The sequence below is a fragment of the Perna viridis genome, chromosome 5 (assembly GCF_037379345.1).
Source record: "Perna viridis isolate PV_CMFRI_1.1 ecotype Kerala chromosome 5, ASM3737934v1, whole genome shotgun sequence".
In the NCBI taxonomy this organism is placed as follows: domain Eukaryota; kingdom Metazoa; phylum Mollusca; class Bivalvia; order Mytilida; family Mytilidae; genus Perna; species Perna viridis.
The window spans coordinates 33,959,813-33,985,140 of record NC_142449.1 but is presented as its reverse complement, the minus strand read 5'-3'; the positions used below and the strand labels follow the sequence as shown (position 1 = coordinate 33,985,140).

Sequence of the window (25,328 nt, the reverse complement as noted above, 5' to 3'; positions counted from 1 at the left end):
CATTGATTTTATACCCTCTGATTTTGTCCTTCCAAATTTCAAAATTTCATTGCAATTATCTATTTATCTATTAGCCTAAACCCCAACCTGATAGATCAGTTGCAAATTTTGTATGTTGCTTTATATAGATGAGGCATGTTGAAGTAATGTTGATCGCTGTTTGATACCAACCTCTTGTTTTGTGGGTCTTTTACAAGTGGGGTTATAGCTAGCAGGACGATGGGACTTTTACAAGTGGGGTTATAGCTAGCAAGACGATGGGACTTTTACAAGTGGGGTTATAGCTAGCAAGACGATGCATGCAACTTCATGTTTTTATACTGCTAGGGAAACCATTGTATCAAAAGTGACTTGCATTTCAATTTAAAGATTCGGAGTTGTGTCTTTATCATAAGAACAAATGTTAAATATTCCCGGTATGAAAAAATGTATAGCGAGTGATTTAGTTAAGGTACAAGTCTTGCTTTGCATATCCTTAAGTGGGTGTACATCGAAACATGGAAATATAGTGTGTTTTCTTTTTGTCTCTTTACAAATTAATGCTTTATGAAAAGATATGAACAATGACTTATAAAATAGAGCAAATATAACACTATAAGATGACAAACTTTTTGTTAAAGAATTTAACATTTTATGATAAAAATGTTTCTCTGAGTGCAAAATGAAAGTGTAAGTAGAGAAAATTGCTATTTATTGTTCAAGGTTACTTTTCTGTCCGATCTTCGTGGACTCACCCCACTTTTTTTTGCAGGAAATTAATATTTCATGTGTCCTTAAAAATGCTTTTATTAAATCAATTTACATATTCCTAAACATATACACCTCACCATAGAAGTCTATGGGAATATTAATGCAAGAATGATACCTTTACTTTAGGGAATAGAGGTGGTCTTTTCTTAAATAAATGACCATTACCTGAAGAAATGTCTTCATTTGTTAAGCAGACAGTTGTAAGAGGATTAAACTTCCTGTTATTTCATAGGTATTTTAATCTTAGATTGATAGAACGTTAAAATCCCTTTAGCAATTGTCTAATTATTTTTATGCTGTAACTTTGTCAATGAACTTTGACTTTTTTTAGACTGCTATGACTGAATGTTTCACATGTTTGGTATGCAGTCTGTTGTTATGTCAAATTTTTGTCTAGATAGTTAAGCAGGAAATTACCTATGGTTGCCTCTGAAAAATGAGGTTTGCCTTAATCTTATACTTATTTAACTGCTCTAGATGTCTTTTGTCTTGAACCTGTCTTTTCTTTGAAGAAGTCATTGAGGTTAGGATTATTTAGGTACAATGTATGGAAGAAACAGTGATTCATTCTTCAACTTCGTAATACACAACAGGAAGTAAATATTTAAAATTCATTGAATTGATATTAAAAAAAAAAAAAAAAAAAAAACATTATAAAGTTCAAGATCAAGCTATTTTTTGAACCTATGCAATGAATTTATGGCGTAGAATTACTCAAAACTGGATTTGACTAATTTTAGGATTTAAGGCATTTTTTTCTGTTGAAAGAAATTTTATTTCATTGCTTTATTCGTTTAAAGTAAAGGTTGTTGCCTACCTCATATTGCATATTCTATATGAATGACCTTTATTCATTTACTACATTTTTCAACTGGTCCTTTAACTTTAACTTTTGAAAGCTCACTTGAACTAGTAGTAGAAACATCTCAACAGGTTTCCATTCAGAATGATGTCATGGCAGTAAAGTATTCTGTATGTTGTAATGGATATTGATTGGCTGAGACAGGTCGTAAATCTAGTGTGCAGAAATTCTTAGTAATACACTTAGGTTGGTAATCTCAAAGTAGTGGTATTTGGGACATTTTCATATTTTGTTATATATTTTGCATTGCATCAGTGGTATTTGGGCCATACATTTATTTTGTTTTTTCAGATCTGCCAAGTTTTTGTTTTCATATTTGAGAGAAAATGTTGATATATTATCATTGATTTAAACAAATGATTTTGATTGACTTCAATCAATCTATTCATCTTTTCATGAACTTTGATCCAGAGAATACTTTTATGTACCATTTCATGTATTGAGTTCTTGTGAAACTATCCTCAACTCAATTATTGACCAATCAAATTGCAGGAAAAAAAATATTAGGGTTAGTTGTTATTGGCTTTCTTTTTCTTTCTTCCTTTTTTTTTTTTTTAGAAAACTGCCAAATGTGTGATCAAATGTTATATCCCATTTAAGTGCTACAATATACCTTAGCTTTTGTATATTGATCTTTTTATCAACTAAGTTCCAGAGTTGTCTTTCATATAACATTTCTTTGATTGCGTTTTTGTTAAACCATTAGACTCCATTATTGACCAATTAACTGGGCTTGATAACAAATTTTAGGGTTTAAAGAAGTTAACACTGTAAAAGTACTTTTATTCATGGATACCAGTTTTAGGGGATTATGTAGAACACACATGTCCTTGGATTCTTTAATTCATGGTTTTGAGGTTTTCAGTGTACACATCAATGGAAATCTCCTTTTCATTGGGGACCAAATTTTCGTGCTTTGGCCTATTCACGAAAACCATGAAAATTGGTACCCCACGAACAATAGTACTTTCACAGTGAGTAAAATATTTTATCATTGGTCTAAGCAGAAATAATTTTTTTTTATCATTTTTAGTGCCACAGATATGTAGGCTCCTGTTTATTCAACATTTATCAACTAAGATCCAGTGTCTTCTTTCTTTCATATAAGTTATAACATTTCATATATTGAGTTTTCTGTTAGACCATCCTCAACTCCATTGTTGACCATTCATACTGCTTGTTATGAAATATGAGGAAAAATTTAATTTTCAATATGAACAATTTCTCCACATAGAAAGGAGACCCTGTCTGGAAATAGTCATTTCTTGTCCTTGATATTCATAATTTTAAATTTGTAATTTATGTCAACTTGGCACAGGATAGCACTCCGCCAACATTTTTCCATGTATAGGTATCATTTTTTTCTAAATTTTTAATGGTATATAATTCAGTTAATGTCCACTCTGCATAACATCTTGTGAAGAAAATAAACTTTTTGATTTGAAAAAGATGGCAGATTTACAGGGTGTGAGATGTGACAACATTTTAGTATGGACGTCAAAATAAGATTATAATTTATGTTGAAAGGAGGAGTTTTATAAGACGGGATTTGAATTTTGACATTTTCATTATGGATTTAGATTGAAAGATGTTGGCCTGTATTTTTATTTTATAGTCCTGAGATATTTAATGAAGTGCCAAAAATTACGCAATACCCCCGCTGCCCTGCTGAGTACCAGAATATGATGTAATTCTAATGTGATACCATCTTCTTTGTGTGTGTCCCATCATCGGCTTTTATTGTAATATAGAGCTGTCATAATGAAAGAAAACAAATATTGAGTAAAATTTTTTGGCCAACTAAGCTATCAATGTTCTGCTCTAAGCAACATTCATCATTTATCATATTTTAAAGCCTATTAAATGCTATTACTAAAGTATAAACCAACTTGGTTTTTGCAGAAACATTAACTTTTTTTCAACATCATCATATTTATTTTTTTTATAGTTTGTTTTGAATTATGTTGCTTAATTAACAATAACATTTCTTATTTTGTTGGCTGTAGATCCATAAAATACTTGAATGAATTTCAATATTCTCATTACAGCAAGAAATGTAGTGAACTACAATGTAAGATGGGTTTTGAGCTGTAGACTCATAAAATACTTGAATGAATTTCAATATTCTCATTACAGCAAGAAATGTAGTGAACTTCAGGCAAAGATGAGTTTTGTGCTGTAGACTCATAAAATACTCGAATGAATTTCAAAATTCTCATTACATTGAGAAATTTAGTTCACTTCAGGGAAAGAAGAGATTTGGGCTGTAGACTCATAAAATACTTGAATGAATTCAAATTTGGTAGAAAGTTTACAGCATCTTTTTGTCCATTGTTTGGTTTACTACTTTATGACATAGACCAACTATATTCCCTGAAGTTAACTATAGCATTTGCTGTAAATTTAACTATTTATGTTTTTTTTTAAATGTCCTTGCCTACTCCTTTACAGTATTGCAAGAATGGGAATCATTTACTTTTACTTCATATTTGACAGCTTGTTATAAAAAGAAATAGCGAAACCGGTAATTTATATAGAGGTTTTTATTGGTTAGATATATAGGTTTGTGTCATCGGGTTTGTCTACGATAAGGATATCCTCAGGTTTTTACTGTTATTATATGCCTATTTTTTTGTTGTTTTTGTTTTTTTTTTTACCTCTGTGAGCTGATCCGTCTATACAGTTTACTTAGAAAAAGCCTTTCTGTTGTTTTATTGTTTTGCAAAGAGGAAAAAAAAAGAGAAGAAAAACACAATCAAGGTTAGACTAGCCAATAAATCATAAATGTTTGGTAGAATTTTTATTTATCTTGCTGAAGGAAGCTCTGCTCTCTTTTTTAGCTCATCTGATGCCTGTTAAGTTTAACCAAATTCTGAAATTCGGTAAAAGTATTCAGCATGATGAGATCTATCTGTTGTCAAATTTTCATTTTAATCTGTTAAGCCATATTGGAGTAATTGCCTTTTTTCCACATTTTTTGCTGTTTTTAATGTTATTTCTTTCAAAAATCTTTTCCTCTGACACTGCTTGACCAATTGTAACCAAACTTGGTATGAATGTTCCTTTGGGTATCCTGCATAGAACTGTAGTGGTGATTTTTGATCTGTTGAAAAACATGGCTGCATTTAGTAAAAATAAAAATAGGGGTCAGACAGTAGTTTTTTGCATATATCGCCAAACAGTTATGTTAAGCCAAATTCTGACAAGGGTAAAAGTGTTAAGCATGATGAGATCTACTCGTGGTCAAGTTTTTGTTTTAATCCATGAAGCCATATTGGAGTTATTACCCTTTTTGACATTTTGTTGTTACTATTTTTAATGTAATTTCTTTCAAAAATCTTGTCCTCTGACACAATTTGACCAATTGGAACCAAACTTGGTATGAATGATCCTAGGGGTATCCTGCATTGAACCGATTTGGGTATTTTTGATCCACTGAAAGACATGGCTGCTGTTACTAAGAATAGAACTCAGACAGTAGTTTTTTGCATATATCTCCAAAACCGTAAGTTTAAGCTTAAAATCTTTCAATGGCTGAAATGATCCTTATCATTAGAACTATAAAAGTCTTCAGGGACTAAATTTGTCTGATGACTCCTTATAAGAGTTATTGCCCTTGAAAGGGGAAAAATGACGCCTTTTTTAAAAAGTTTTCAGCCACTATTTTGAAAACTATGATAGATAAAATGAAACTTTTAATTTCTGAAATGATTCTTATGACAAGTCCTACCAAAGTCTTCTTGAGTCGAAATTGTTGGACAACTTCTTGTTAAATTTATTGCCTTTGAAAGGCAAAATTCAACCAGGTGAGCGATTCAGGCTCCTGTGAGCCTCTTGGTTTTTGTTGTTGCCCTTTTTTTAGCTCACCTGCGAAAGGTCATGTGAGCTATTGCCATCACTTGGTCCTGTCCTCAGTGTTGTTTACATTTTTTCAAAACTCTTCTCCTCTGACACTACTTGACCAATTGGAACTAAACTTCGTATAAATGTTCCTTGGGGTATCCTGCATAAAACAGTTGTGGTGATTTTTGATCTGTCAAAAAAAATGGCCACCATTACTAAAAATAGAACATAGGGGTCAGACAGTAGTGTTTCCCATATTTTTAGGGTTAGCCAAATTCTGACAAAATAAAAGTATTTAGCATGATTAGATCTGTCTGTGGTCCAATTTTCGTTTTAATCTGTTTGAGTTATTGCCTTTTTAAACATTTTTGCTATTATTAATGATATTTCTTTCAAAGATCTTCTCCTCAGACACTACCAAACCAACTGGTACCAAACTTTGTACGAATGTTTCTAGGGGTATCCTGCATAGAACAATGTGGGGATTTTTGATCCGTCGAAAAACATGGCTGTCATTACTAAAGATAGAACATAGGGGTCAGATAGTAGTTTTTTACATGTATCTCCAAAACTGTTTGGTTTAGCCAAATATTTTCAATAGCTGAAATGATCCTTATTATTAGAACTACAAGTCTTCAGGGATAAAAGTTGTCAGAGGAGTCCTTGTAAGAGTTGTTGCCCTCGAAAGGGGAAAAATGACATTTTTTGTATTTTTGTGATGAAACGCATGTACATGGATTCTTGAATTCGTGGTTTTGAAGTTTTCAGTATACACATCAGTGGGAATCTACTATTCATTGGGAACCAAATTTCATGATTTAACCTACCCACGGAAAACCACGAAAATTGATACCCCACAAACAATAGTTCTTTCACAGTATTTTGTAACTTATAATTCTCAACAAGAACTGGACTTCAGTAGAGTCTATATAATAATAATTTCTGTCATGGGAGACCCAATGGGTAGTCAAGGAGGTGACCCCCTCCACTCTTTATAGTGTATCAGAGTTTGGTAAAATGCTTCTTGTTTCATCTTTATTACACATTCAAAATATGGTTCAGTATTTCTATTACGGTCAAGTACAAAGTCTGGTTTGTTTATTTGATCAGATGTCCTTGTCCAATTACGTTTGATATACTTTACCAAGGACTGTAAAAATTATGATATGGAAGTGTCATTTAGTTTTATTTTACATACAACACATGGTTGGGGTGGGAAGCTAATCCGATGTATATTTATTTAGAAATTTCTGAAGTTTTGTTCTTTTGTCACACATCTGGTGTCTGCATGATTTTAATAAAAAAAAAAAATGGAAGTTTAATGTTTAATAAATGGACATTTTGCACTTCAGAATTTGTGAAGGAATGATTAATGTTCATTTGTTTTTTATAGTGCATACATTGATAATGTTCCGGAGATAGAGTTCGTCTTCCTTTGATTAAGGAGGTAGAACCAGGGTAAGGGACATAACTCATGAAATCAGTGATATGTTTGTGTCATATTCAATTTCACCAAAGCCTATCAAATTTTCATTTGAAGCAGAATGAAATCAGTCCAAGTTACTTTGATGCCTACATGAGATTGATGTAAAATGCTGAATACAAACATTTTAATGATTTGTAAGAGTTGTTCTTTACCCTAGGTCTACTCAAATGACAATTATTTGATGAACTGTCTTCAATGGTTCAAGGATGTTCCTGCTCATGTTCAGTCATTTTGTCAGATTTTAGGACCCTTCTGGTTTTATCCATTTCATATCATCAAAATGTTTGCCCTTTTTTCCCAACTTTTCATTAAATACACCTTAAAATGTTATTTGAGAAGTTTTTATGAAAATCTTGTTATTTTTTTAGACTTTTAATCAAGGTTGATTTATCGTTGTTTTTTAATTCTGTTTTGGCAACCAGAGCTATATCACGGCAAGAGCATTTAACAATCTGAAAACACTAAAAACAAGATCGAAGTCTGAATAAAATAATAAAATTAAAACAAAATACTATTTACATTTTAAAAGGTATGGAACAATACTTTGATAAAACATTAAGATATTGAAAAATAAAAAAAAAAAATTAAATAAAAAATTAGATTTTATTAGATAAACGGATGTCCTGCAAGATTTTGATAATATTTTTTGATGAAACAGTCCTAAACAAATCAAACATATTGTCGCAGTCAAAATAATTTTACCTGGTGTTGGCAAAATCCACAAAATCTACAAGAACATGTTTGATAGAAAAAGGGCAATCACATGGGTTTACACTCAGGTTCTTTTAATCAGGAAGTGGTCATTTAATCAACGGAAGACTCAAATCTATTTCCTGAAGTTTATTGTTGTATTTGCTATAAATGGGTTTAATTGAATTACAAGTTAGTATAATGAAATAAATGTTTGATTGTTTAATTTGTAAGTAAGATTTGTGAGTTGGCTTAGTTGCCTTAATATTGTAAAGATGTCAACTTTGTGCTGCTTAAAAGCTTTAAAAAAAGCTTTAACTTTACCTAATGTTCAGACTTGACTTCTCTGGAATTCTTGTTAACTTCCCAGGGCACAGGGCTAATTTTGCAAATTATTTGAATTTATTACAACTATAGCACAAAAAAGTCCTTTCTGACATTTAAGGTAGCACTATTCTCATGTAAGTGTCTACTTTGGTCAAAGAGTAATGCTGAATTAAACATGGGCCATTTCCACTTTGTTCAAAGGGTATGCTGAACTAAACATTGGCCATTTCCACTTGGTCAAAGAGTATGCTGAATTAAACATTGGCCATTTCCACTTTGGTCAAAGAGTATGCTGAATTAAACATTGGCCATTTCCATTTTGGTCAAAGAGTATGCTGAATTAAACATTGGCCATTGAGTTCATAATTAAAAAAAAATGATGTAGTTCAGTGTACGCTTCAACAACCTGCATACCATCAGGGTTGACTGCATTATTGTAGAAACTGGGTTAGTTACATGTCCCTATTATCAGCATGCATTAAATACAGAAACATGATGAAATGCATTAAATTTCATTGAACACACATGTATTGTTACGAGCTGAACAGTCTATATTATGACAGGTATTAATGTAGTGTTTGTCTTGGTTTTGGTGCATTTCACTTTGCATTTACAGCAAATAATATAGTTAACTTCATGAAATAAAGTTGTTCTGCCATTGATTAAGTGACTATCATCTTGATTAACTGTCTTAGGTAGTTAACCTGACAATTAGTAAGGACATTTAAAGAAAGTTTAAATCTTCTTGTCAATTTTCCAGTTATTTAACATTGGAAGACCAATTTCATTTCCTGAAATTCACTAGTTAACTTGCTGTAAGTTGAAGTTTGTCTTATTACTGTAGTCTGATAGACTTGTACAATATTTGGTTCAGATTTAGAATATTTAGTATTAGCAGAGTGGTAAAACAATAACATTCGGCTGCATTCTTAACTTTTATATTCTGCTATAAAGATGATTCAAGCATTTTTCGGTATCATGTTTCCTATGTCGTGTCAGTTATTGACGTGTTTGTCGTTTAGTTTTGGTCAAAGTCTGTGTACAATTTTACTAGTGTGTAATAATATTGTCAGGGCATAATGGAAATGCCTGTTTCTGGCCCATATACGGCCTCTCATTACTGAACACTACAAGTCACATGCCTAAAATAAAATGCTTCTAACTTTTAGTTGACTGAAAGTTTTATTTTTTTTTTTCTTTGTTTGTTTTTCATTGCAGTATCTTGTTTTCTGTCTCTATCATTTTTCAAATTTTTGGTAGAATTTCACATGCAAAAATCAGATTCTATTGTGGTGAATGTCAGATAGGCAGGCAGGTGGCTGATTGGCAGAGAAATTATTTTTTGTCTCATTTTTCTTAACAACTAATAATCACAGCCTGTTGATATTTGGTATCCAGCGTCAGGTATGGTCCCATGTCGTGGGATCCGATTTCAGGCCTGTCAGACATCTACTTACTGTTAAACAAAATTAGACCATTTCTGTCTTTGACCCATTTTCTCTTTTTTTTTATACATCTAACTCATGTGTGTCCTTGACCTTTGACCTCAAGGTCATGATACCATTTGCTGGTAGTTACTAATATGACAAGAGAAACCAATATTAGAAAAAAGTTATCCATCAATGTTGTAAAATCCAAAATTGAATGCAATTTCAAATAAATCTGTAAATGTTATTGTCTTCTAAAGTAGCTGTGATGCTTGAGAATTAAAATAATCAAGGTCCTTGTAATATAGAATAACAGCTGAACATTCAATTTTACTCCAGCATGGATCTACCATATGCATGGAGAAATGGAGATGTTGAAGAAAAAAAACAAGATAATTAAAAGTGCAGTTTCAGCTGCTTGAAGATAAACAAAGTCTATTAATGTCTGTAACATTTATTTCTTGCAACTTGAATTTGTATATTCTGCAGTGTTTCAATATCATATACATGTTCTTGTAGTCACAATAAAGATAATAGATTAGGAGATGAAAAGCTGTTACATGTAGGTAAATTGTAAAAACTTTTTTATTTATAGAAAAAAAAGGCATACTCTTTAACACGGACTAGCTTGGATTTTCCTTGATTTTGCCTTGTCCTGGCCAAAAATTTAATAGCTTGGTCTGGATATTGATTGCCTGGTTGGGCCTTAGCATTTTTCGACCTTTCTTTTTTTTTTATTTGTTCCACTCTTCAATTGGGCAATTCATAGGCATTAAAAGAGAGGTGATAAGTATCAAAGCATCCAGGATAGGCCAATGTTATGTTTTGGCATGGCTAAGCCAAAATTGAAGCCAGGACAGATCAAGCCAAGCCAACTCAAAATCTACGCCAGGCCAATTTAGTCCAGACTTTGAGCCCAGGTCATGTTTTAGAGTATACCGAGAGAGAAAAAAAAACTTCTTTCTTATATTTATTTAACAACATTGCTTAAATATTAGGTAATAAAACTAAATTTGTCTTAGAAGTAATCAGATTCCACACAGAAATAACACTATTCATTGATCTATTATCATTTTATGCAATATCACAATAAAATTGTTGCTTTCAATAACTTTCAATGCAATTTTTAGATATGAAAGTGTTTGAAATTGATAGTAAGAAACTTTAATTGATGATTAAGCAATGTTTAAAAGTTTTGATCGAACACGCTGAATAAGAAAAAGTTTCTATGGGAGGAATCAGATAATCAGTGCTATTGTTGATGGTACTGTTTCTCTGTCATACCTTGTGTGTTTACACATTTTTTTTCTGTGAATGAGAGTTTATACTATCATCAAGAATAAAATGAGTATGTTGATCTTGAATCTTAAGTATCAGTTTCTGTAAGAATCAGGCAGTAGGTGAAATATGGTGTAAAAACGCATTATTTTGATAGTGTAATTTGACTATTTGCACCATCAGGAAAACAGACTAGATTTTTGAAGTCATGCTGGACCATTGAGTTACAGTTTCATTGAAATACACTGAAAATGAACATTTTAAGGGCAGATAACTGTGTTAAAAACCTCATTTTTCTAATTTTCTGAGCAAATCCAATGATGCTGATATCAAATAATCATGTTTTTAAATAGAGAAGATATCTTTGAGTGATGTTTTATTGTCAGATCAGTGGGTTTTTTTTCCATGCACATGTTTCTGGTTTTTCCCATTTTGCCTGATTCTTACAAACACTGACACAGGGGATATTGTTGGGATTCTCTTGATTGAAAGACAATTACCTTAGGAACTTTTTTATGTAGTTAACTGAGCAATTCGTTGAAATACATGTATTTCAACTTTCTTTCAGACACATTTGAATACCTTTGGAATGAAAGGAAGTTTAAATCTCATTTAACTACATAAGGAAGTACATCAGGTAATGGTCATTCAATCAACAGAAGTGTAAGACCTACTCTTTTTCATGAAGTTAACTATTTCACTCTCCGTAAATATATGTTGAAAAAACATTTAAATTTATCTTAACATTTTTCACTAGAAATAGGATTCAAAGAGTCAGTATTTTTAAGGTAGGAGGTCTTTATGCCATTAACTTTACTTATGCATTGATTTTTAGATTATTCTAAAATGTGAAAACACTGACATTTGATTGGTTGAGAACAAACATTTGAACAAAGAATCTTGCTCAACTAGATATTTTTTTTTGCATCCAGGCCATTGCATCCCCAAAACATTAAAATTATTTAATTCTTAAAATATTTTTAAGTGGGTTTCTCAATGTCACAAGCAGTTGAGAGTTTTCTTTATTGCAGGAAACTTCTCAAAATTTATGATGCCATTTTTTATCTTTGAATTTTGAAAAACGATTGATTAATTGATGCATATTAATACATCAATTTAACTATTCTTTCTTCAACATGCTAAATTTCTTTTTACCCATGAGTAACCTATTCCCACGATTTCTTGGCTCAAAACTAATTTGCCCAAATATTTTTTGAAATTCCAAAAAATATTCGAAAGTATAAAGTAACTTTGATATCAAGCTAAAAAAAACACCATAATTTGTCAGATATAATTTCTATATAAATTTTTTCTTAAAAAAAAAAAATACTTAAACGAAAAAATTAAAATATGTAACATTAGAAGTCTATAACATTAGCAGCATTTTACATTAAAAGCTTATTTAAGCTAATCATTGGGTATCAGTGATAAATCTGAGCTCCATTCTTTACTATAGTTATTTTTGAAGCCGTTATATCTTTTTCTGAAGTGTCTGATGGTGAGTAGATTATCACTTCAAAATAATCAGAAATAGAGAAATATTCATTATAAATACATTTTTCAAAGCACATTGAAAAAAAAAAAAATATTTTGCATGAGGCTCTACATTGATAGCAATCATAGATGAATGACAGATAAAGAAATGAATGCATTAATGTCTATTTCTCATTTTGATGAATTTATAAAATGCAAAATTGATGACTTACGAAATTCAGGGAAAAAAGTGAAATGTTGTAAATGCTTTCTCATGGAATATTTGATGAAGAACATGAAAGATTTCTTAATTCATCTAAAAGTTTGGTATTTTCATGTATTTAAAATGATTTAGAGTCTAATTTGATCATGGGTGTTTTGTTGTTTTCAGTATAATGTCTTGACAGAGTAAAATCTTACGCATTTACCATATCAATGAAAAAAAAAAAAAAATTTTTCTTTGCAAAATTTGTTATTAATCTTTCAAATTTGATTTTACTATCTTTTTGAAGATTTACCTCCCCTGTATTTCTCTGAAAAATGTTTTCTGTACTATTGCTATTACCTCTGCTATAAAAGTATTGAAAAAAATGCTGCTGAGTGTGTCTTTTATTCAAGGTTGTCGTGGTTCAGAATTTTTTATATGAATAACAAATAATGCTTAGCAGGGTGCAGCTTGATACAACTAATTATGTCCATCTCTGAGCATTTGTGACAAGAATGGATATGAGATTCAAACTTGATACAGATCTCATAGTGATCCATGTGCTTTTACTCAAATTATTGCCAGGAGACCAGAAATTGTTTATATTTGGCTCCTAATTTCTTAATAAATGCAGTAATCTTAGTCAAATTATATTCACCAGGTAATGCTTGTTTTTGGACTGTTTTTGGATCCTCATTCGGAAACAAGGTGGGGCATTAAAGCCCAAAATTAATACCAATCTTCATCTTGAAATTTGGAACCCTGTTATAAAATTTTATGAAGATCAATCAATTTCAAATTCTTACATGAAAACCAACTGGTACGAACAACAACATATTCTACCATCATACAACATTAATTGTTTTGTGGTCATATAAAAATGTATTAAGTGTGGAATCCATAATACTTTTTTATTACTCATAATGATGGTGAACTCTTAACCTATTTAATGATACTGATACGGGCCTTGTTAAATGGTTATTTCCCTTTTGAAATGAATATGTGGAATAAGATGAAAATGCGAATATATTTATGAACCATGAAAGTTTATTTTTGGTCACCATAAAAAAAATGATGGTTTGGTGTTTTTCTACTTACAGCATTACACATGGAGTATGCTGTAGGTTAAAAACTGTTTGTCTTAAAGAGCCCGAAGTTCCAGAAAGTCGAATGTTTTAGGATATTGAAAGTGGAAAAACAGCAAACCACATTTTTTCAAGATAGGCCACAATATCATAGTGGTAATTTTGTGTACCAGTACCTTAAAATACTTCTTTCATATGTATGAATTTAAAAAAAAAATTAATATTAGAATCATGACTGAAAACTTTCATAGAGCAATTTTGACATCTTGTATTTAAACTGTGTAATGCTCTTATTGCTACTTTTCAATTAGCCTTTGTTTTTACATTGAATACACTGTACAGTTCAAATTAATTCATGACATTCTGTACAGTATGAGGGGAAAATGCAATCATTATAAAATCTTCTCAGTCATTATTAAAAAATGCTTTGAAATAATTTATTTTCTGAAGTATCCTCTTGGAAATTTATGGTAAATTTGAATCAGATATTACAGTGCATACAGTGATGATGTTCAGGGAGTAGAATCAGTTTTCCTGTAGTAGCATGACCATTACCTGATGAACTTCTTTTGGTAGGGGAATGAACATAGAAAAGGAGATTTCAACTTTCTGTCATATTCTGTGTGTATTTATATTTCTGCCTCAGAGAAAGTTCATCAGGTACAATGTAATTGTCAATCAATCAAGGGAAGACTGAACATCACCATTGAATGTGCTATAAAAGTTACATTAGATCACTTGTTTAAATTTTAGCATCTAATTTACTAGATTAGCATCTATGCTTTTGCCTGAAAGGGGGATTGATATTTAAATTTATTCTGAAGAAGTGAAAAAACCTATATTTGCAAAAATCTTCCTCAAGCACAACCTGTTGTCTGTTGATTAAAAGAAATGAAGAAACATCATTTTTTTATGCAAATTTGATGTTAACTCTGGACTAGGGATATCAATTTAAAAAAGATAGCTCTATGTGGCCTAATGATTCAATATGAACAATATAACAGCTAGGCTAGCAGTTTTTGACTTAGCAGCAGCAATGCATTTTGTTTGATTTCAAGCTCATAATATTAATATATATGTATAAAGTAATGTAAGATAACCAATAGAATGTAGTAGGCAATAATTGAAAATAAGTTAAAAAAATCTATTGAGCAACTATATTTTATCCATTACTGCCAGATTTGTAGTATTGTCTACTTGGGCGAATTTTCATCTCTGTCTTTGCCAGTTGTTTCTTTTTCCAGGTATTCCAGGAAATGCTCGGAAGCGAAAAATCCTTGAGGGATTTATTTGTATATTCGCCGTTTAACAAACTGTTGAAGCACCCATTAAACCACCATCCACACTGCCATTCTTTGGCGCAGTGGTACCCTGGGTAATTATCATTGTCACTATCTATCGTGCTAAACTTCATTCTGTTATGATTTATTAGGCTGTCTCTAGCACTGCCTTCAGCGCCTTGAACATTAAGCTTGTATTTGTCTCTTTCGCCATCGATTTTGAAAGTCTTATACAGTTCATACACTTTATTATCATCAAAATCCCAAATATCTACTCTTAGTTCATAATGATCTTGGTTTGTCAATAGGAACATGTTATCAAGTCCAAGCCAGTACTCGGCAGCAATATTTCCAAATCCCTCTCTATATTCTTTCCAGAAAAAGTTGAAATTTAGTTTTCCAGTATTACGCTTTTGAATAACTAACCATCCACCAGGTGGTGTGTCCATATCACAATAGACGGGAATAGAACATGAGGCATATATAGGTGTGATGTGGTAGATCCCACTGGATTTGTACCCCTTCTCGTAAATTTCTTGACAATCTGTAATGAAAAAAAAAAGGTCATTTTATAAACTAATGGATGAGCTCTCCTCCATTCACTTTGTAGGTACAATGCCAGGGGAGTTTGGTTTAGGGAGTTAAAAGGACACTGCTTGAAAGTGTAAAAACCAGCTTAAGCACAGTAAAATCAGAAAATGTTTCCTAATAACCCTTCCTGAAACTTTCTTACTCTACCAGTGCATCTTGTCCATGCTCCCAGTTTTTAGTGGATTCTGGGTTGCTCATTTGCTTTTGTTACTTTGTATATATTATTCCAGTTACTTTATGTTCTTTGTTATATATGTCTGTTTTCCATGTCTGGTCTTTGTCCCTGGATTACATTCTTATGATTTCCACTAGAATCTTGGTTCCCTTGATTACTCTTTTCAAAAAGTTCCTGGCTAAGGGCCTGCTTTAAATCCCTTGCAACTTACACTTACCCTTACATGGATACACAAATACAATGAAACCCGCCTAAACAAAACTCTGAATAAGTCAAAAACCTGTCTAAACCAAACCCTGAATAAGTCAAAAACTTGTCTAAACAAAACCTTGAATAAGCCAAAAACCTGTCTAAACAAAACCCTGAATAATCCAAAAACCTGTCTAAACAAACCCCTGAATAATCCAAAAACGTGTCTAAACAAACCCCTGAATAATCCAAAAACTTGTCTAAACTAAACCCCTGAATAATCCAAAAACCTATTTAAACCAAACCCCTGAATAAGTCAAAAACCTGTCTAAATCAAACCCTGCATAATCCAAAAACCTGTCTAAACGAAAGCCTGAATAATCCAAAAACTTGTCTAAACAAACCCCTGAATAATCCAGAAACCTGTCTAAACTACACTGCTGAATAGTCCAAAAATCTATCTTAACCAATCCCCTGAATAAGTCAAAAACCTGTCTAAACCAAACCCTGAATAATCCAAAAACCTGTCTTAACAAAACTGAATAATCCAAAATACCTGTCTAAACTAAACCTCTGAATAATCCAAAAACCTATCTAAACCAAATCCCTGAATAAGTAAAAAAAACTGTCTAAACCTAACCCTGAATAATCCAAAAACCTGGCTAAACAAAACACTGAATTCACCAAAAACCTGTCTAAACCAAATTCCTTTATAGGCAAAAAATCTGTCTAAACCAGACACTTTTTGAAATCTCGTTACTCATTCTAGATATATTTTGAACGTAGGTAAACTCATCACCTGTCTACATCAAACAAATCTACCATCCAGAAGAGTTTGGTTTCACTGTACTATGCAATAGCAGCAAAGCTTCATTGAAGTACTATACGGTTTTATCAATATGCAGTTGTATTTTATAATTTTATATGACAGCAAAAAGATGAAAAAAATACAGTTGTAAAATGTTAATTCGATGATGTTGATCTAGACAAGACATTAAGATTTCACTACATGCTTGTCTGTTACAAAAAGTGTTTACCTCTTTGAATGGAAGAACTAGAAAACCATCATAAATATCAATTTTATGTCTTGATAAATCATTCAGTCAAAAGAACTGATTTGATTACATAATAAATATAAAAATGTTTTGAGGACTATTTATAAGTGCTTCAAACTTTCTATTTCTAGCTTATTTGCACTTAAATGGAGGTGATTTAGAGGGCTGTAAACAGAACACTGAGCCGTGCATTAACATATTTTTCCAGAGCAGCACAATTCTCGATGATTTGCCCTTTTTAAATGTTAGAATTGGTATTTGTTCATGTTTGCAAACTTCATGCCTTACTATTCATTGTGCATTACTTATCCCATTTTCCAATTGTTTCAATGTATACTTTATCATTTTCTGGGAAAGCTAATGCCTATACCCACTCTCCTTGAATCTGTCCCCTGTCCACTTGCAAATTAAGTACAACTCTGCCTTAAAACAAGGCAGAGCCTATTGATTAGTGATTCATGCATTCCGGAATCACAAAAATTGGACATCCTTCATTAGACCTCATAGAAACTATTCGACAATAAGAGTGCAATTGAAAGTTGGTCACTGGAGATATTTACACTTAAAATTTGGTTGCATTCTACTACTGAAAAGAATTGAAAATTTCCCTGTAGAATTTTTACACCATAACCAGTCAAAAATATTTCACAATATATATCAGATCCAGGGAAATGAATCCAGTTTGACTTGTTTTAAGGACATAAAAAAAGTTTTTGAACAGTTTTTTTTGATTATTTTGAGATATGATGAATAACCTCCTGCCTGGTTTTTAAACAGACCCATACTTAGTAAGTATAAGGAGAAAGATCTAATCAGAATCTTGAAGTAGGGTCACAGATGCATGGCAATTACATATTTGATTAACCTGTCAAATATTTCTTTCATTTCCGAGGAAAAGCACTTAAGGCTGTCTGAAAACTTTGTTTAAGAGCTTCTACTATACATATCAAAGATAATCAATTTCAAAAATCAATTTCTTTTGTCCAAACAAAGGAATAGAAACATGAACACTTCAACTTCGGAAGCAGGGGGCAGAAACATGCTTACGACATGCTCTATTACATAAATATTTGTTGCTGAGTAATTCCTAGTACTTGAGACAGTCTAAAATATGCACCAAAGAATGTCTGTTTCTCAAAGTTAAATGGTCTTAATGGGGGATTTCTCATACAATAATAAACATTTGATGTCAGAGGAAAATTATTTAGAGGCAGTTAAGTTAAAAAGGTTTGTTAATGGTGTCTTTGAAGGTACCTAATGTTGATTGTGTATTTGAATGTAATTAATCCATGGTTTATTGCTGATTATAAGCAACTTAATTTTACAGTGAAATCTATCTATAGGTAGAACGGGGCTATTTATTTCCCCTAGGCGACAATAGTAAAACTTTCGAAAAATTCACCCCTTTAAAACAGTGACAGAGTTATAAATTGAGTTTTTTTTTATCTTCATTTCCCTAGCTAAAAATGTGAACAAGGTCATAGCATAACTGTCTCGTTTCTTTGGTATTTTAAGCAAATGATATTTGGGGGGGGGGGTCAAAGTTGCCCCCTCTTTCAGCGAATGGCACATAATTTTTTTTTAAAATCATAATATTTATATAAAATGGTTTTCAAAAAATATTAAGCAATTTTTTAAAATATTATATTATATTCGAGTCTGGAATTAATAAAACATTTTGGGTATCAGCACAATTTGTCCAGTGACAGTGTCCGGAAGTATTTACCTGAGTAGGACGCGAAAGGCCAACCTAAAATAATGAGAAATAGTACCGTTCTATCTAAACTGAACTTTCTATGGACAGTTCAGTTGTTTGGATTAGACAGTTTTCAGTGTGAAGTGTACTGTTTAAACAGGTTTTTATTGTATCCCATTCTATTAGAAACTTGTTCCTGTATGCAATTTTTCCCCTCCCATGTAAAATTTAATTTAATATTAAATTCTTTATAAAGGAATTTTTGTATATACATGAGGCAAGTATTTATAACTATTTTGGTAAAAGTGGCAAATCCAGAAATTTCAAAAAGGAGGGGGCCAACTGGCCTAAAGTGGTCCGCTCCAGTGATTACCTGTTTTTTTTTCTTGATCAGACCATTCTTATTTTAATTAGGGAAGATGGACTAGGCTAAGGCTGGGCCTTCTCTCAGAAGGTTTTTATTTCTCTATAAATGGATTACTCTGTAACCCTTCAGAAACATCCTCTGTTTATTTAAGAGAAACTGATACCACCCAGATCACAGTTGCCTGATATTAATTTGTTTAATTAATCAAAATGATGCTTAAGAGATTATGCCATTATTTTTTACCTAATTACTGTAAATAAATCATTACTGCAGAATGTAAAGTAGACGATATGAAGTGTATCTGCTTATATGAATCTGCTCCCTGTCAGCTGGCCAGGTGCTTGATTTTTTATCCAGTTTAAATTTCATTGATGCAATAAAATTTTCATTGATGTTTACAAGAAAATTCAACAAGCATTAAATCCAGGGTGCGGAATGTCAAAAGCCAGAATATTTACCAGAGATAATAACCTAGTTTTTAAATTTCAGTTCAGTTAGGCTCTCATTTCATGATTTTGTATTGAATGAATGAAGCGTCTGATACGTAGAGATATTCCTCCAAAAGACTTGTATTAATCATCAAAATTTAGTATGTATTTGAAAGATATGCAAGTAGACAAGCCTGCACCTAAGAGAATTTATTATTTGCTATAATTCATAGTACAAAAGGATGGGAGGGGAAATGCCTGTAAACTATGACTGATAAAATACTAAATTGAAATATAGAATGCTGCCAATTCCAAAATAATAACCTAAATCATAATATAGAGATGTTAAGTGTCAGTCCCTGTAAGAATCAGGCAGTAGGTTAAACATGGTATGAAAAAACATGATTTTGATAGTGTAATTTGACTATTTGCACTATAATATCAAGCAAAACAGGCAAAAAAGATTTTCCATATCATGCTGGACCATTGAGTTACAGTTTCATTGAGATGCACTCAAAATGAACTTTTCAAGGACAGATAACTCTGTCAAAAACCTCATTTTTCTAAGATTCTATTGAAAAATTTCTGAGCAAGTCCAGTGATGCAGAGATCAAATAAGGTTCTTTTCGAAGAGAGAAAACATCCATGAGTGAAATTATGTGTCAGGTCTGTGGGGTTTTGACATGCATGTTTCAGATTTTTCCCATTTTGCCTGGTTCTTACAAACACTTAAACTGAATCACTATCTACAGCAAGTATTATAGTTAACTTCAGAGAATAGAATTTGCCTTCCCTTGATTAAATGATCACTAACTGATGAAATGTCTTCGGTAGTTAACTGGACACTTAACAAAGCAAATTAAATCTAAGTTTTACAGAAAGTTTATCTCAATGTCACCCAAACTCTATTCCTTGAACTATATTACTTGCTTATTTACAGAATCTAACATTTTTCCAAGTCTTGTCAAAAAAGAAGCCAGGTTAATTCAGGTTAAACCATATTAAACCATGCAAATCAGTAATTGGTGGATCCAAATGAGGGAAAATGCTTGAAAAGTTTGGTCGATTATTGGGGTATATAGAAAACAATGGAAATCCCTGAAGCACCCCCATCCCATCTTTTCAGTAATGGGACTGGGTCCCCCTTTTCTGAACTTCTGGATCTCCAAATATCAATCCTAGGCCAAAGAGCTCAGGCAATATTTTATAGCATGCCAATTATTAGGATAACAGGTAACAAAAGGTGTAGATTGTTTCTTTCCTATTGAAGTAAAACCGTATCTGTTGATCAAAATGTTAATTTCTGACAGACTACCTTACCTCAACTGAGATCAATCGGAGTTACAAGGTTATAACAATGTTTTTGTACAGGTTTAGCAATGATAGCTGTCAGGAAATGACTGAGAAGTAAAAGATTTCAGGCATGGATCCAAAACTTTCAGTTCGTAGCAGTATGATGCTTCTATACACATTTTTTTAGGCAAATACTACTAATCAGGCCTACAGACAGGGGGGTCAAATTACAAAAAACACTCTCCATGCAAACTAGAATGATTGAAATCATTACAACAAGATTTAACTATGGGTTTAGGCTATGATACAGCTGCAACTTCTCTATTCTTGTGCCACTTGACCCCAGCTGACCTCAACATAAATGAACAACTTATTGAAAATGGATATAGCTGTGCAGTCACCCATTCACCTTATAATTACCATTTAACCAATTTATAAATTTTAGTGCTTCATTTCTATACAGCCAGGTTGATTGTAATAAAAATGTTATCTCAATTTTTTCAAAACTGGATGTTTAGTACTGCTAAACAATCCTAAAAATGTTCTGAAAAATGTAAAAACAGCTTTATGACCATCATTTGAAATTTCAACATCAATATTACACAAGAAAAGTTCACTGAACTTTTAGCCCATGATCTTTTTGAGAGCCAGTCAGGTGAGTAAAACCATCATCAACCAATAAAATAACAATAAAATGTCAAGGTATAACTCCTTAACAGATAAAACACAAAGTTTTATAACTCATGGTCATTGTTGATTGCTTTTTTTTGACTAATTACAGATGGCACTATCAGAAACAGGTGGTACAAAAATAATGTTACTGAACTTTTTATTTATTGGCATACATAAAAACTCTGGCTGACCTCAACTGGATGGGCACTCAGTTTTGGAAATGAACATCAGTGAAATAGTTTAGAAAGTTCTATAGTTCGGGGGGTGGGGGGGGGGGGGTGGGTACCAGTTTTCATGGTTTTTATGGGAAGGCCAAACCATGAAACTTATTTCCCATCAAATGGGAGATTTCCATTGATTTGTATACTGAAAACCTCAAAAACCATGAATTCAAGAATTCACAAACTTGTGTTTCTACACTATTCCATGAAAATTGGTATCCCAAATTAAAGTACTTTCACAGTACCATATATCATGGCCATGACCCTGAATTTTGAAGAGGTCAGTTTGACATAGCCACAATTACTATCATAATCAAGTTTCCAATAGATATCTTCTTCCTTCAATTTGATATTATCTGTTGTAGACAATCAGTTCAAATTATCAGCAAAATTTCAACATTCTGGTGGTAGGAATGCTTATTACTATAATGTAATGGATCGTGAATCTCATTTTGATAATTGTATTCGGCATAACATAATTATATGTAATAAAATTATTATCATTTATATATAACTGTAGACTCTGAACAGGACTTTTAAAGCCACTCCTCTAAATTACACTACCAGCATTTATTTATTTATTCCTGAGACCAATGTTATTGATAATTTGAGAGCACACTGTATAATTTGTGGAATTTATGTCATTGAGAAAACACTGTTCTACAGATTACGTGACCTTGATCAGTGCTAATCACATACTAGTAAATTATCCTTGGAATTTCAATTACAAAGCTTTACCAGTAAAAATTATGAAACAGTTTTATACTAATTTTTGGATATTTTTTTACAATTACAAAAAAAAAAAACAAAAAAAAACGTTTGCAATTAAGTTCGATAAATTAGGTTCTTTTTCTTTGAAAAAAATGAGTGTTTGATGCATATCACATCTCTCTTAAAAAAAATGAATGCAGAAGTACTATCATCTTTAAATGTAAGTATTTGTAAGAATCAGGCAAAATGGGAAAAATGTTTTTGACAGTTATCTGTCCTTCAAATGTTCATTTTAAGTGCATTTCAATGAAATTGTAACTCAGTGGTCCAGCATGATATGGAAAATATTGTCTTTTTTCCTTGATTCTTGGTGCAAATAGTCAAATTACACTATCAAAATGATGGGTTTTTTCATACCATGTTACACACACTGCCTGATTCTTACAGGGACTGACACTTAAAAAACCAAAATGAATTGGGTTAAAACTTCCTTTAAAAAACTTGTTCTGTTTCCTAAAGAAAAGATAAATGCTTAATTTTGTCTTACTTCTTAAATTTAAATTCGTTCATCTCAGATATGCTGGTTATTTAGTAAAAGTATTTTTTTTGCATCAATTTCAGACAAAATAAACATTTGTCTTTCTGATAGGTAATCTCATAGATAATGGAGATAAAATAAACTTTAACTTGTCAGAAAATAATTGATGCATGTTAGTTGTAAAACTGGCATTTTGTAGTAAACTGTTCCATTTAGAAACTAGAAAGGGGTTAATCTGCATCAATTACATTTCAAAAACTTAAAGTTTTGTTTTTTTTTCAAACAGTTAAGTCATGAAACTATGGTTGTCAGTACACTGTAGTCAAATTAGTATTTGGTGTCTGTCTGTGTGCTTGTTATACTCCTGAAAACAAAGTTTTTGGTATGTAACTTTCTGTCACTCAGTCAGTCAGTCGGTCCATCTGTCTGTGTGTCCTGTTGAAACTCCTTGTATATTACTCTCTTGATCCTCATGAAACTTTGTACATCATTATAGTATGATGGGGAGATGTCCATATTGGCAAGGATATGGGCTTAAAACGAGATAAGTAAAACTATAGAATCTGGAATTTTGCAGCTTAAAGTATGGGTGTTTGTGCTGACAAGGTCTGTGCATCTGTTCTCAATCTTAAGGTTACCCATTCTTGGACTATATACATTTGGATATGCATGTACCGTCCACACAGATTGACTTATGATAAAAATATATTGGGTCAGTCAACTAATAATAGGTTCTGATCCTACTCCCTACGTATTTTAGGCAAATCAACTTCAGCTGTTATTAATCGATATTTTAATTGCTATTCACTGCATATGAATGATCTTTAATTATGATATTAAACCATATTTAAGGTATATATTAATTTTGCATGATACAGGGGCCATTCTTTTAACCCTTAGGACGCTTACCTTACCGGTGCACCTGGTCCATGCTCCCAGTTTTTAGTGGAGTCCAACTTGATCATTTGCTTTTGTTACTTTGTATGTATGATTTTAGTTACTGTATGTTCTTTGTTGTGTATGTCTGTTTTCCTTGTCGGGTCTTTGTCCCTGGATTACTTTCTTTTGATAACCGCTATAACCTTGGTTCCCTTGATTACTCCTTTAAAAACCATAGTTAATGCCATTTAGTTTAAGTAGACAAAAAATATAACCGCAAATTTAAATATGACTGCATTCAATTTATTTCAGAGATTTAACCATTAAGCTTTATTATCATCAAACATTTTCTGAGTAGGAGTATTAACAACGATCGTCATTTTTCTATGCTGGGTACATTTATGAATGAAATGGATTACAATGTACTGAAATACACGAACAATAATATCTTACTCAGCTGCTACTATATGTAATACAGGTATTATGCATGGGTGAAGAGGTCAGGAGTTGACCTTTTATAGTGATATATTTCAAAGAGTTTTGAAACTTTATAACTGACAAGGTTGACATTCTTAAATACTTGGCAATCCGTCTGGTTATACTTTTATAGTACATTATGGCTATGTAACTACTCATTATTCTTTCATAATCTCATATCTCACACAATTGAATTTAATATTGCATGAATGTTACAACACGCTTCAACTATTTTTCTTACAGGGATTTTTGAGACAGCTTCATTTTGCCTTCATTATCTAAAAGGTGAAATTATAAAAGTTCTTTCAGAGATTTGATCAATTTTACAATTGTATAAGTTTGAAGAAATAATCATAGAATTTTTGTTGTCTGAGGTGATGATTTATTGAGTCTATGTACTCTAATATCTACTATTTTTAGAGCTAATCGGGTAGAAATAATTCGGTGAAATTTGTTTATCATTAAAATAAGGAAATAGGTATATTCGGATTATATCAAATTCCACGCTGAAAATAAATTTAGTCAAATCATTTTAGTTATTGCATAATATTTAGTCATGCGCTTGCTTTGTGACCAAAAACTTTTATGCAGTTCATTCCATATTACATGGAACCTTGATGCAAAAAGGAGCCCTAATGCGTCACTTCTGCCAAATTTGCAAAAAAAACTTGATTTCATTATATTTTTCTTTGAAACTCTTGGCTAAGTGGTTTGGTAGCTCTAAGATTTAATCCATAATAGCCTATTATATCAAGACAGCTTTTGGCAAAATATTAAGTTTGTGGAAGCATGATGCCTGCATGTACAGATGAAAAAAAAAACACTCACAAAAAAAGTTCCCAATTTTGTAAAAATCTAATGAAAGTTACATAGAAATAATATTTTTGGAGCATCATTTTAACATGTCAGTGTTGTAATAGGTCAAAGGTCATGTCCAGTTTGGGCATATTTTAACACTTAATATGTCAATAAGTCTTCAAGTGGGAAAGCGAAAATTTTCAGTAAATAACAAGCCTGAACAGGGAAAAATAAATACAACCCTTTATTGGTCAGTAAAAAAAAATTACAGCAAGGATTATAGTTAGCTTCAGGGTATAGAGTTAGTATTTCTTTGATTGAATTTACCTGATAAAATGGGTTTGGTAAGTCATTTGTCAATAGATATAAACTTTATACCATTTCATCTTAGTTTGATAGGGAGTTTAAATTTCTTTGTTAACTGTCCAGGTAAACTACCTTAGGAAGTTCATCAGGAAATGGCAATTTAGCCGAAGGAAGACTAATTCTGTTCCCTGAAGTTAACTATATCACTTGCTGTAAAATCAATCAC

At 31.8% G+C, this 25,328-nt stretch overlaps 2 protein-coding genes across 2 annotated transcripts in view; one reads left to right on the top strand and one right to left on the bottom strand.

Annotated features, from left to right (window-relative positions):
- LOC148617177 (protein disulfide-isomerase TMX3-like) overlaps positions 1 to 25,328 on the top strand; it is a 107,650-nt gene that overhangs the window by 16,981 nt on the left and 65,341 nt on the right. The gene's annotated exons all lie outside the window — the stretch shown is intronic.
- The window catches only part of LOC148617178 (angiopoietin-2-like), a 35,511-nt gene continuing 24,752 nt past the window's right edge, over positions 14,570 to 25,328 (bottom strand). Inside the window, exon 2 of the mRNA XM_088584633.1 lies at positions 14,570 to 15,250. Within this exon, the coding sequence (XP_088440759.1) occupies positions 14,589 to 15,250 (662 nt within the window). The 3' untranslated portion in view covers positions 14,570 to 14,588. The remainder of the gene's footprint in view (positions 15,251 to 25,328) is intronic.